Source organism: Cupressus sempervirens, chromosome 5 (genome assembly GCF_028749045.1).
Source record: "Cupressus sempervirens isolate cs-2001-9-10 chromosome 5, ASM2874904v1, whole genome shotgun sequence".
Lineage (NCBI taxonomy): Eukaryota > Viridiplantae > Streptophyta > Pinopsida > Cupressales > Cupressaceae > Cupressus > Cupressus sempervirens.
In genome coordinates this window covers 437,498,687-437,513,766 of record NC_143122.1, presented here as the reverse complement: position 1 = coordinate 437,513,766, position 15,080 = coordinate 437,498,687, and the positions used below count along the sequence as shown (strand labels likewise).

The window sequence follows — 15,080 nt, the reverse complement described above, 5'->3', positions numbered from 1 at the left end:
TTCTTCCAAACTGTGAAGTTGTTAAAGAAACTGAATAACTTTTTCATTGTTCTGAATCCTAAAATACAGGAGCCAAAAAGATTCTTGTGCTTCAAACGTACGATGGTATAAGCCTATGTAATACTGTTTGACAAATCTTCTCAAAGGTGTTAGTTAATAGAATCAAACCTTTTTTAGATGGCTTTATTAACAACAAAGGAGGTTGTCACAACTCATGAGGTTATCCATTCTATGGATAAGTGTCATCAACCAAGAATGGTTCTTAAGCTTGATATCTCCAAGGCATATAATAGATTAAATTGGCCCTTTGTGTTCAAACTTCAAAGTCCTCAGGAAGTTGGGATTTGAAAACATAATGATCAGCTTAAATAGAAAGTATGTAACAACTATTTGATATTCTGCTCTTGTCAACGAGGTTCCTAGAGGTTTCTTTGGGGCAGATGGAGGAATCAGACAGGGGTACCCCCTGTCCCCATATCTAATCGTTATCCTTGCTGAGGTTTTGGGAAGAATTTATCTAAGATTGGTTGATGAAGGTAAACTACAAGGGGTTAAAGCTGTCTCCAATATACTGCCAATGTTTTTGCCACTGTTTGTGGATGATACCATCCTGTTTGGTACAGCCTCAGTGGTGGAAGCAAGAGAATGGAAACAGTTTCTTAACCAGTATGCATAGGTCTTGAGATAGCATATTAATTAATGACAAAAGCAGCATTTACTTCTTATATACCACAGGCAGGCTTGAAAATAAAACTAATGCTATTTTGGACTACCAGAGTGTTGTTCTTCCTGGAATATATCTGGATTTACCTCTTACTGTCAAAGAGAAATCGAATACCTTTTGGGGCTCTGTCTTAGAAAGAATTCAAAAAAAAACTGGCAGGACAGAGGCAAACTACTTAGTAATGTGGAGAAATAGCTTGGGAAGGTAATGGTAATTGAAGACCCCACAAAATCTACACCTCCCTAAGAATGAAAAATATGTGTCAAATGGAATTCCCAAAATAGGATACAATAAATTATAATACGCAACTTGGAACTAGTCGGTTGGTCCTGCTGAATTGATGTTCATATTGCAGCAGCTGGATAGTGAGCTGCATCAGTAATATCCACCCATACTTTTCTGTTTTCTTTTTCTCAAGACAGCTACAGCTTTTGTCTTAATGCTTTAGTCCTATCTTCAGATGGAACTTGCATGGCTTAAATTTTCCATGTGTCATGATACAAGCTGTCCTTTTGTTTACAGCAATTGTCCCTTTTCATAATGGGATCCTCTCACAGACGAACACTAAAATGTGAATATCAATTAGTTGACCTTGGACTTAACTCCAACCTAATGCTAAATAACAGAGCAAATCTTGTTTATCAATTTTCAATATTTATAGAAGGACAATGTTCAAGAGACATCAAACTACCAATTAATCTTTCTAGTACAAGAGATGTGGTTCCTCAATTTCAGCAGGTCAATATGATAAAACCACCTCAATTTAAATTTTCCAAATTTAATTTATTTCTTCTGTTAATAACTACTTACTTGTGATGCCTGTATGCCAGTCAACATTGCAACACCAAACACAAGGAGAAAGTCCATGATTAAAAATGCTAATGCGCCAGGATGCTGAGCTGCTAAATGGTTCATCCATGGCCTGAAGGAGGAAGGAGAACTTTGATCTGCCGCTAGTCCTGTGTTTCCAAATAAATATTATAATTACAAATCATCTAAACCTTAAACATATCAACAATAAAAGTAAATCACTAAATCGGTCTTGATTTTATTTGGTAGTGAAGAAGACATACGCTGAAAAGTAACAATGCCAGTAATCAGCATTGCAGAAGTTTCCATAAACAGAAACAAGAAAAAATCCCATTTATTCTTCTGCAACCATAAAAACAATAACCAACTCAAATATCACCTCTTGTTTAAAGATAAATCTCCAATACATGAAACATTATACTAAGTTCCAAAGGTGATTACGATTTGCAAATGTCACAATCAGATGAAACTCACCTTACCAACACAGTTGGATATCCAAGGGCAATGATGATCAAATTGCTCAACACAGCGGTTGCAAATAGAGCAATGCTTAGAACGCAAAGGTCTGACTATCTGAATATTGGAAAATAAAGTTATTAATGAGAATAGAAAACAAAATAAATAAATAATAAAGACGTAATTAACTTAAAGATGTAGGAATCCACAACTTTTAACAAACTTGAATCTATGTAGGAATTTGTATGAAAGGATATAAAATGAAGCACCTTGCAGGTTGGGCACAGCTGCGACCAACGCCCTGCCAATAGAGCAGGATTGTTTGCCTCGGGATTCAACAAAGGTTCCTGCCCCATGAATACCAGTCAAAAATCTCAAGAAAACACTTGAAAAGTCATATCTGAACACTCTTCTGATTAAAAAGGCAACTGAATCAGAAAAAAGCTTAATCAAAATAAGCAGACAAGAAGTTACTAAGTTATGTGCTTCAAATCATTTGTATGAGACTTATTTTCGACTTAATTATATGTTTATTTACTGATGAAATAAATGCTTCTGAGATATTCTTGGTATCTCCTAATAATTTCAGCACATTTTATTCAAACCATATCTAGTAGCAGAAACACTGAGGAATGACATTTTAATCTCTTATAAATCAATTGTACAAGATTATGACACAAGGTATTAAAAAGTAATGCCTACTATCCAGAACCCTATAGTCTAAAACACTTTAAATCACACAAGAAATATGCATAGCAAATACCCTTTGTTAATGATGCTAACAATACCATCTAAGGTATATGCATCAATCACATTGGCAAACAAGTTCCAGCCACTAACTAGGAGAATTAAAGTAGAATGAACACCTAGTTTCAATATTTAAACATAACACAGAACCAATAAAATAGTATACATACAATTCTTGATTCAGTTGGTTTTTATAAATATTCATGATTTTAAAACTACAGAGGAAGTTTTTCAGTAATAAAATGAGATGAGCTGCTTACATCTACAGCTTTTAGATTATGTTCATCATTCGAATTCGTTCTGATATACCCAGGATCTTTACTGCACATAAAGAAAAGGGAAATTGTTTCATAATGTCATCCAGAAAATTTTCAGAACAAAATCCATTTGAATATATCAAGATTCAAGGATCCCTAACACACAAAAGGAGAAAACAATTGTATCATAATATCACCCGAAAAAATCAGAATAAAAAAGCAATTCATCCACAGAAAAAGCATTTTTTAGTGTTTCAGTCATTAAGGATCTGTGACACTGTCATAACTTGTAAATGAAAGTATTTTCTAGAATAATGAGAAATTTGCAGACCAGAAGTGTAACCAAGGGATAAATTCCAAATCCAGTCTGATGAGGGAGATTACTCAACCATTAAAGTGAAGGGTTATGAACAACCTTTTTTTTCTAAAATAATGATATTTCAAAATCTAAAGTGCTTTTGGTTTAGATGCTACAACAAAACAATATCTATTAACTTCAGCCATGACTTGTAAGTGGCTTCATCCATTTTCAAATATATTTAGATATTTTCTTAAGGAACAACAATACAGAATTTCTTGTCTTTGGCAGGCTTAGGGAGGTTTTATCATAAGTGGACTATTTTCCCATTTCCACTTAAAAAATATTTACAGTTCGATAAATTAAAATTCTTAGGGAAATAGAAGAACATGTTTAGATTAATACTAATTTAGAAATTCAACATTGATAAAGTTGCACAAAGATCTTAGTTCAGAAATCTCTCTCTTTAAAGATACCCTTTAGTCTTTCACCCTGCACAACCCATTACAACCACTGGACCACAACTGATGTAGAATTTTAGCTGCAGCCATATCATACCAAGAACAGTTGCTTCTCTTATAATTAAGAAGGGGTGACATGGTATAATATAGATAATGTATAGTTTAGCTTTATTTGGTAGATGAAGAATTCGCCATTTTTTGCTGAATGAAAAGTGTATAGAAACTAGCCATCCTTATTGAACATGATAAAATACACATTACTTTGGGGTGAAGTGGACAAACTCCAAGACTCTTCAAGTAAGGTATTGATGAATGTATTTCATTTGAGCATTTGCATTCATTAACTTTTCTTTCAAGATTTCAATAGTTATCCAAAAGTATACCTAAAATGTATGCAACTCAAGCCTTGGATTCAATAGTAATAAATCCATGTCATCTGATGGGCATGGGGGACAATAGGATGTCCAGCAAAGCATGTCTGCCCCAAAAGAGGAGACATGTTTCTTGTCAATGCTGAATTATAAACATCAGGATGACATCAAAGGGCAGCCAATGTGCCCCTCTAAATGAAAATAATAATTGTTTTTCAATATTTAGTCCTGGAGTTTAAAAGTTCATGCTTGCAGACATTAGAAAGGATTTTAAAAACCGGAACAGGGTTCATTTTATGAAAGCATCCTTCGCAAGTGCCCAAGGCAACATGTCTCCCAATCCTTAAAATTTGCTAATGTTTTGTTTGCGCAGTTGTAAATAAAGTAATCTTGCTTTGGTAATTTAACCCATAGAAGCATAAATTCTCAAAAAATCGTGATTTTTTTGCATTTTTTTACATCGCTGGCCAATATGATTTTTACCCAAAAAAAAACATGACTTAATCAACTATGATCTGCAAACTGCAAATAAAGTAACGTGACAAATGCATTCACTATGCACCAAGCTGTTGTGAAACCTTGACCACACAAAATCACTATTTAATCAGTTTATCAATCGATTTCTAGCACAAATCTAACTGCCAGGACATGGTTCACATCAAGATATTGGAATTATATTGTATTAGTTACCTCATAATGCTCATTTAAGTCACCTAATGTATCTGGTCACTTGAAGTATCTAGTCATTTAGATAGTGTGTTCTAGTTGGAAGAGCTGAGAATGTTTTTCATTGCAAGTAGTTATATTTCCTACAGGACTGATATTTATTGTTGTCTCTTCTTATATTTTTAAACATAAGACCAGAAAATTGGCACAAAATTTTTTGTTCTGATAAGAGAACACTGTATAGAAAAGAAAATAAAATCAGAAAAACCACAACTAAAGAATATTATCTATTCTCATTCTATAATATGAAAAGCATAATACAACCTTTCCCACAGACACAAAAAGCACAAACGTTTTTAGGATATAGAAAGCATTAAAATATTATCATGATTTTTCCTTTAGAATTAACAATGACACAGCACATGATTTACCAAATACAGAGTTCCAATGTTCCAGATATAACTTCATCCATAAACCATTCTGATAAGCATCAAAATCTGCCCAGTAAATAAGCCATGCACACTCTGGTACACAGACCTGTATATTCAAAGTGCATTGATATGCAATAACTTGTTGCACTTCAATGCATCCCTAGTTACGACTTCATTTTTAAAATAGATCATATTCCAACAAAGTTTCATGTAGGAACTCACAGCCCAAAACTAAAATTTAGTCCCCACTCCCAAATAATTACCTGCCACATCTGTACAACATAACAAGCCCACCAGATGCAAGGAAAACTCCAGACCAAGCCCAGAGTCCAACTCCAGCTGTAACTTTAACAAGAGTAGAGGCTGCAGTGACAACCTTATTAATCAACCAAATTCTAGAAATAATGCCAATAACCCCCATAATATAACATATTACTACAAAAAAAAAACTGCAGACAGTTGTTTGAAGATTCTGATTGCATACATGTGATTACCGAGCTGATGTACATGATGAGGAGAACAATAATCATACACCAAAGAATAGGAGCAAGCCCCAACTTAGCAAGCCTTCCCAGACTGCTTCTTTCATCCCAGCGATTATTGAATATTCTACGAGCATTTGACTAGCAACAAAATAAAAGAGAAAAATTCTCATTGCCAAATTTATTGATCCCCCACATTCAGCATACAAGCTATGCTATTCTCAAAAAACCAAACATGAAAGGAAGACAGCACCATGCTGAATCCACTTTTCTTTTATCATGATAAAAAATTACTTTGAAACCACTAAAATGGTTACGAGAGGTTCGAGAGGTTCCTTATTAATGTATTTTTATTCCACAGTAAGCCTTATAAAATCAATCAGAATCTATTGAGATTAAATGTGTAGAAACAGTTCCAGACCAATCCTTAATTTAGCTGTACCATCATGGTATTCAAAATACTTGAGGAGATGGGATCCAAAATTTATAATGAACTTAATTAAATAGACTTTGTAGAAGTCAATAAGGGGGCATGGGCTAACTCCAAAACCATTCTGAATGGAAAAGAACATTATAGCTAGATAGCAGATACACTTGACATGCACAAAGCTTGAGTCATTCAATCAACAGAAGCCTTCACACCATTGAAAGGTGTCTTTATGGATTCATCAACAGATATTGTGATTTCTGCTTTTGAGCTTTGTGAATAGCTAAAATGTTGCACAGATATAGGCTTCTCTGCCTCTACAGAACTGACCATATCTTAATCCTGAGAAGAATACACATGTTTAGGGTAGACCAGTAGCTTTTCTGAATGCAACAACTAGGGTAAAATATAAATAACAGTTTTTCTGAATGTGTTAAGTAGAAAATAACATAAATCACAATTTACCAGTGCAAGGGTCAACTAGGACAATAATGCAATTTCACGAATTTCAGGGAATTTTTATGATTTTCCTGAGCATGTTTTTCAAGTATTCAGCAGTAGCAGTAGCACTGGTTTATAGCACTCTATGCCATGCACATTCATGGCACTCTATGCCATGCACATTCATGGCCTCTCTATAATACCATACCAAACCCTCTTCTCAATATATTTTGCAAAATTTGGTATTTACTCATGTCAAGGATCTACTGAATGAGTTACTTGGATGTTTTGCTCTGATACCAAACATTATGAGAATCTGACATATGCAACAGGGATGTTATGGAATTAAAAACTTGAATATTGGAATATTCATTTGTCAATAGTAAGGGCCCAGCGGAAGAAATAATAGGAGATGGTATTGCAAAATGAATACTCGTGTTGCTTTAATATCACTAACTTACAATTTTATTTTAATAAAAACTAAATACCATTCAAATAACGGTTTCAAATAAACATATAACAAGAGAAAACATTCAAAGGAGATAGTCCCTGCCATTAGCACATAGAATAGTTCAACTTTTACAAACATGAACAACATGAAAATAAATATACATTTCTACAAATATTCATAGTGGACCCACAAAGTTGGTCTTGATGGATTCACCAAATGGTCCCAATGGAACCAAAAAAATCCTAATGGTCACATAAGGTACAAGCATCTAGAGTCCAAGCTAGCATTCCTTGAGTACCAGAACAAGAAAGCAGAAAATGCTTGGAGAAAATCTTTTGTCTGAGAACTTTGAGCCTTTTTGTTTAGGTATCTGATCTCACTGTATATGAGAGAGAGAGAGCAATATATTGCCTAATACAGGGCTGCCAATGGTATACAAACAGATGAAATAGAAAGGTTCAAAGACTAAAGTTACATTTTAAATGGGGTAAGATATGGATCCTTCAAATTGAAAAGAAATAGAACTGATGAACCTATGCAAAGAGAGCAATGCAAGCAAAATTTTAAACCCAGCAGAATAATTATAACACACTAACAATATAGCAAGACTTTTTCCCCTTGGAAACCCTTTCAGGAAAAACCCAGCTAAAATACTGTATTAACCATTCCTGGTGCAATAAGATCTTTCTTGCCTTAAAAAGAAATATTTCTCGCATGTGCTTAAACCTAGTCTGTAAGCCAGTATTTATAAGATCGTCACATTAGGAAATGTTACAATACAATGGGTATAAACCATTTGTGAATATCCAATTATGCAGCCCAAATTGTGCTTGAATCTAGGCCCCTTATGCATTGTAGCCTTTTTATAACCATTACAGATAACAGATCTAATATGATCTCTGATGGATATCTCTTGATCTAAACTTTCACGAATGTTCTCCATCTTCATCCCCCATTTGTTAGAAGTTGCAAGGATCCTAAAAAGTTCTGCGTATTGAGGTTAAGTTCAAACTTCGAGGACTGTCCTTTTGTCATAATTTTGAAGTTTCCCTTCAATATGTCTATCTGCCCAGCTCCACTTTGTTCCTTTGTCCCTATTAAGGTATCAGACTCTTCCATTCCAGCACACTGCCATCCATTCCCCACTTTCCTTCTCTTTTCCCTATCAGAATTTCGGAGATGTCCTTCGCATCATCCCTGATTCCAAACCTCTGTTACCCCTTTCCTTTTTCATTGTATCAAACTTTATCTTACCCGTGCTTTTCCTTGAGCCCCTAACTCCCCAATCATTTACATCGACCTTTTAAAGCTGAAGTTTCAGTCATCCCTTTTGTAACATCCCAATTTCCGGGTCTTAATTAACAACTAACATACTCAAAAAAATACAGTTATCGCTTCATCTTCATAGGAAGTCAGTTAAATCAGTTTCGTTCATAAGAAAGGGATTGATGGTTAAAAACAGTTAAACAAAGTTTTCTTAAAGTAAAAACTTAAAAACACCATCAAATGAAATTACTACAGAAGTTGAAATCCACATACCATGGAAACTGAGGTCGAAATCAAAACTAAGGATGCTTCTGCAACCACCCGAGTTAGTCCACAAATACCTCTATAACAATATCACGAAACGAATTCTATCCAATATTGTTAAATCAAAATCAAATGATGATTATCATTAAATACTACTATATAAAATTAGGGCATCACTTACCACTGTAATCATTAGGGTATCGATTACCATTGAAATCGTTTAGGGCTTATGATACCACTGATTCAAATAGGGCTTCTGATACCACGGATTCAATTAGGGCTCCCGATACCACTATATCATTTAGGGTTCCAAGCATCACTCAATCAATTAGGGCTTCAGATTCCTTTCCTTCCAATTACTTAATTTGTCTGATGCACGTCCTGTAACTTGTGGAGAGGTGAAACATTATCAAGCACTTAACCACCCAACCTCAGACCACATCTTATCCCCACACAGTCTCTAACGAGAAAGGCCCTCCCTACCCAAAATAGACAAGGGTCATCTTGTCATCAACTAAGCATCCTGGTATCTAGGCACCTCTCTCGACTTGATAGTATTTAACGAAATCATGCATGAGCTATTAATTAATATTCAAATCTGATTTCATAGTTGATTCTTGCAAGTTTAATTTCACCTCTTCACCCTTCTGTGGCTTCTCTGTCCAGGTGAATCCTAGGTGTCTGAAAGATTATAATCACCTTTTTATTATGTACATCTCTTCACCAATTTTATGGCATCATGCTAGTGAACTCCTCAGTATTATGGAAAATTATGAGCAAACTACTCTTTTATCTTTTATAAGGAATTGTGACAAAATAAAACTTGTTCTTGAGATCGGCAACATTCATACAGGTTCTTGATACCATTTGAAAACTCTTTTTATTTGATACTAATTAACTGAAAATAAAGAGGTTAAGAAGAAGTTTTTCATGAATCTTCAAGGTTCAACATATCATTTAAGACTTCTTTTGTATTTGATTCATTACTTCTATTAACAATCAATTCTTTTCCATCACTCACAAGTTTAATAATTCTTTAAAAAAAAAAGAAATTAAAGTTGCAAAACCCAAGGAGCATTCACAAGAACGTATTACAACAAATTTCAAATACATAAAGGGAAAACAAAGTTTAATGGGCTAGATTGAAGCTTGATGTAAATCCCAGGTGGTATGCTATAAGACTGTTATACACCAAAATGTAAGATACTTTCAAGAACAATACAAGTTTATAATTGAAAACGTGGATCCATAACTTCGAAGAACATGTATCGAGTTTGCAAGACAAACAACGTAAGATTCATTCAAGGTAACAACCTAAACTCAATAAGATACATCAGGCATGCCCTATTCTTAAATCGGCAATACGTGGTCCAAGCTAGCCAGTTAAAGCTAAAACCATTTTAAGGTCCAGTCATGTCAAATCCAATCTGAGGACTTTCAAACATAAAATATTTCTTCATTTATAAATCCATAGATCTTTATCTCATTCTAAGCTTCTCATTAAACATTACCTGTCGATCACCCTCAATCTGGAGTATTAAGACATTCACTAGAAGACACTTTAGAAGTCTAACGGTGTATATACTATACAAGAAGTGAAGGACCTGTACAAAAATCAAACACTAGACAAGAACAGTTGATCCATGCAACATCCACCTGCAGATATATAATCTAGCATTCTTCTCCACAGTAGGAGCCTTGGACGATATTTTATGAAAGAAAGCCAAGCCAAGAGTAAAAGTAATTCCAACCAAAAAACTATATAAATGCATACTCCATTCAGTCTAAATTTAATTTGCCAACAGTATTTAGTTTTACATGGAAAGATGAATATAGAAGGACATTGACTGGCATAGCTCTATGAACAAAGGAATTAATGGATTTTAAACATGTTTTGGCAGAACCCAATATATCTTACATGATTTATACATACTGCTCCTTGCTTCCGCAGCCGGAAAAGATAGACTCCGCACTAATCTTGCAAATAGAAAAAGCCGTGAAGGTGAAATGAAGACGGGGGAACAAGTTAATGAAACCGGTAATAATCTTAGGTTCTCCTCCCTTTGTTCAAACATATAAGCAGATAAAAGAAGAGCCACCGAATGCAGAGAGGAATAAGTTATGGCAAATACGATCATTGAAATTCTATTAAAATGGTTGCTTGGCTCTTCGGCTTCCTACAGTTTTCAAGAAGACTCTTCGAATACATCATAAATTTGAATTGAAAAAGGAGAGAAATAAAGAGGGAAAAGAAAATAAAAGGTGAGAAGAGAAGTTGGAAAGATTAAGAAAACTCGAATTGCCAAACATAAAATCAATAATCATGCCAAGTGTTAATCAATTAAAAGCAAAAATATTAAAAGGAAAGAATAGAATTGGAAGTTTATAATTCGAAAATTATAATAATTCAAATGTTATTATAATTCGAACATTATTATAATCTAATTTGTACATATAAACATCACGTTATTAAATTATTAAATTATAATGGTGCCAAATCATTTTTATATTATATGCACATTTATAAATATTTATTACAATAATATGATGAAAGATAAATTAAAATCCTTTGAGATATGTTTTATATTTTAACTCAATTATTTGTTTAAATAACTCATGTGGGTCCCATAGATGTATCCTATTTCAAGTCGCCAGGTCCTCAACCCATTTGCTCAGTGATCGTGATGCCCTACCTAATTCTTTTCTGACAATGCTTCCACCTCTTTCGACATGTTTCCTGTAAGGAAATTCCCTGCAGTTAAATTATATTATCATAATGAATTATTTAATCATAATTAATCATAATGGTTAACCATCTTCTCAATTCCATGAATTCGTGATTAACGATCAACTAGCATGTTATCTTCACTTGAAATCATAACAACTAACTATCTTACTATTTCGCCAGATTATAACCAATTAAACTGCCAACTGACTTCATGTTAACCTTAACGGCTATATTTCAAATTAGGTAAAAAATTGGGATGTAACACCTTTACCCCATACCTATTTCTTAGTATCCCTAACCGCAACTTCCAATGTTTTATTCTATACACTTTTCTGAATTCATCGATGCAGGAATCCTTCTAGTGTGATTCAATGTATTAAGTATACCAAAAGCCCCCCACACTTTTCATTATAATATTTTATTGAGATCACAGGTTCAGACCTATCCTTATTTGCATGCTTTACGGGATTCCTTGGTGCCATAGATCCTCAAATACCCCACAGTGGTATGAGTCATGAAGTATCCCTGACCCAAGATCGCCAAAACCTCCACATATTGCACTATTCATCCCCACCTACCCTCAACAACCTAAAGTGCCATTATTGACCAGATTTGATGCTGTAAATTTCATCCAAGTCCTTGCCTCGTCCCTCTCATATGTTTCTCATGCAAAACTGTCTTACAAAAAGAGAAGTATTCAGGTATGATTTTTTGGAAGCTCATGAGTTCACAAACGCCCAAAATACCAACAAAAGGCAGGTCAGAACCAATAAGTTAAAATATTGGGAATTTCACAAGTTACCAAAAAGCCAACAAATGAAGAAAAACAAGTCAAGGAGTTCCAAAGTTCCTAAACTGCTTAAAAGTCCAACAAAGGTTCAAAAACTCAATTCTCGAAGCTAAAGGTGGCCAAGTTCAATATGTCGATAACCTGACAAAGATAAAGGATATAGACTGTCAATGAATTCATAGCTTCTTACAACAAGGTTCGAGAGGAGCCCAAATCTCCCAAAAAGATTTTGATAATTATCCCCAAGTCAGGTATTCTATACATACCAGAAACAATGCAACATGGCGGTGGCCCTTTTCAGATGCAAGTTGGGCAGGAGTAGAGCCTGAACTATCAGTGACAGCTAAATCCTCTTTAGTGCCAGCTTGTACTAGCACAGTACAGGCCTCTAGATTACCCCTTATTGCAGCCCAATGTAGAGGAGTGCATCCTGTTAATTTCAAGATGAATAAGAAGATTAAGTATAGAACATGTACTATGAAAGCCATACATCTAGATAAAGCAAATATTTAATTAGATAATCTAAGCTACTGAAAGCTTTAGTCCATTAGCTGTTCCTTGAGTGCAAGTTGTTAAAATCAAACAGGAAAGCTCAATTACTACATGCAAGAAGCAAATTCAGGACACCTCAACCAAAATCTTTATTGAATCACAGTACCTTCTTTATCTTGCCTTCCCCGATATGCATCCATAAACAGAAGTAGTCTAATACTATCAGCAAAGCCCTTGTACGCAGCCCTGAAATTTCAAAAAAAGTACAATAATAAACGAACTTTATCATCTAGACTTTTTTGACTTTTTTTAATGTATATTAATCATTAAATATGCACAAAACCTCCTTTGAAAAGATGCACCTCTATCAGAGATTGATGTCAAATTCACAAATGTAAAATGTCTATTACCAAAAATATATTACACGAGTTCTACATATAAACATCTTTATTGCACAAGTTCTACATATACACGTCTTGCAAATTCAATGAGGTTCTGATTAACAAAATTATTTAATTCTACCCTAAAATGATGTCCAAAGCTGGGATGTTGAATGAAGCTCCACAATAAATTTGATCATCTAAAAGAATACCTTTCATCCAAAATGTCTAAAAGAGATCTGATCATTTTCAACTCATTTGATCTTCTATTGATTACTTTATATGACAGGCCAAAAGGACTTCAACCTAGATAAGACTCTAAGATTTCATCCAGACAAACATTTTTCAAATTAGCACATTTGAACTAAGGTTGTTGAGTACGATGTAAAAAAATCCTTGATGAATGCTAATAAAGCACAAAAGTAGGATGCTATGTTGTTCTCAACCATTAATTTCTAACCCAAACTACTAAAGTCACTTAAGCTTGGAAAACATACCAGTGCAATGGACTTCTCCCATCATTGTCAGGTGCATCAACATCAACACCCCATTTGGTTACAAACTGATACAAAAGAGCTGTTTGTCCATATTGAGCTGCCACATGTGTTGCCTGCAGAGAGTTCATTCAATAACATACAACCTTGTACAAAAGGCTCTTACAATTTCTAAAGCAGAGAAAACAAATCTTCAGCACACTTTGACATAGAAAAATGGATATTGCAATAGTTAGAAAACCTGAAATAAACAATTATGTAAAAAATACTTCCTCAAGTGCCATTTTAGACCTTGATCAACATTATATCTATCCGTATGTTGTTGAGGGGAGGTCCTTTGGGCTAAACTAGCCCCAAATTATGAAATGTTTAAACAGCTACTACAGGCTACAAGAAATTACTCATATTTTGGACAATTATCCCTAACAAGTTCAGGAAGTCCATTCAACCTGTAAAACATAATCTTAATAGTCCAAAAACTAGTCAAGCTGCTAACAACTGCCATCCATGGAATTCTTTCCTCCTGTCTGTAATAAGCCTGCAATGAATCCCATGCTAACAAATTTCCTTTTTTGAAAAGGAACGGCTTGTGCACACAATAGACATGTACCTTCGGATGCCCTATTTAATTTTTTGGATAAAGTTCATATGAAGTGCAAAATAATTTACATTCTTTAGCTCCTTAAAAAAATATCCCTTATGTTCTGCTAGGTGCTAAAAAGGTGAATGGGACTAGTAAGAACTAAGCCCAGAGGAATGACATTCTTATGAGCCCGTAGTTTTAAGTGTAGATATTAGGTTACATCAACTGAAAAAATATAAACATTGTCCTTCTGTTGGGTATTTTCTCCATCCTGTATAATATTTTACATATTTGGACATTATTTCTTCTCTCCATCCTCAAGTACAAGTACTCTATAAAGCTCAAGCAAACTAGATAAGGAATCTACATCAGTGTTATTTATGCATTTCTTCTACTGAACTTTTAGATGTATCCTTCTATTCATTACCTACCTTGTCTTTTGTTAACTAAAATTCATTTGCACTATTTGATGCTTCAAATTTGGATGAACTGTGCCAGCTCTTGGCAGTGGAGAGTTATCCCAAATCCAATAATAGCTTCGTTTTCTATGGCATACATGAAGACCAACAATCATTTATCATAAATGTAAAGCAACTACTTGCTGAAAGCAAATTTTCTGTTTTCAAAAGTAATAGGCTGATGATTCTGCATGAGCACTGTCTTTATGCCAATGCCTAGAGCATCACATTTCACTGTACAAAGGGCTATTAATAATTTAGACTTAAAAATACAAATCTAGGATTTAATCCATCATTATTTGTTGAAAAATGGCTGTCACTGTCTTTATGCATGTGAGGTGATCTTTCTTTGTGAGATCAGTGACGGGTGTCAGGACTCCTCTAAAAACCTTAGACAAGCTTTCTAGGTGAACTGAAGAAACTGTTGAAGTCTCCCAAACGAATCGCACTTTTGTCAGCAATCAGGATTGATTAAATCTTTAGTTAAATCAGTTTTGACTCCCTTCTAACTTATTATGCGTCCAAGTATACAAGCTCACTAATTGAAATTCATATTTTAATACTTTGAATATGGGGAATTCAAAGAGTCACAAAGTAATTTTC

General features: G+C 34.3%; 1 protein-coding gene across 1 annotated transcript in view; it reads right to left on the bottom strand.

The window, feature by feature from the left end:
• Positions 1–15,080, bottom strand: part of LOC149556656 (protein S-acyltransferase 24-like) — a 35,565-nt gene that overhangs the window by 14,352 nt on the left and 6,133 nt on the right. Inside the window, exons 3-12 of the mRNA XM_089831080.1 lie at positions 13,440–13,552; positions 12,729–12,808; positions 12,337–12,500; positions 5,706–5,844; positions 5,485–5,584; positions 2,998–3,058; positions 2,260–2,337; positions 2,009–2,107; positions 1,798–1,876; positions 1,535–1,683 (exon numbers count right to left, since the gene is read on the bottom strand). Of these exons, the coding sequence (XP_089687206.1) occupies positions 1,535–1,683; positions 1,798–1,876; positions 2,009–2,107; positions 2,260–2,337; positions 2,998–3,058; positions 5,485–5,584; positions 5,706–5,844; positions 12,337–12,500; positions 12,729–12,808; positions 13,440–13,552 (1,062 nt within the window). The remainder of the gene's footprint in view (positions 1–1,534; positions 1,684–1,797; positions 1,877–2,008; positions 2,108–2,259; positions 2,338–2,997; positions 3,059–5,484; positions 5,585–5,705; positions 5,845–12,336; positions 12,501–12,728; positions 12,809–13,439; positions 13,553–15,080) is intronic.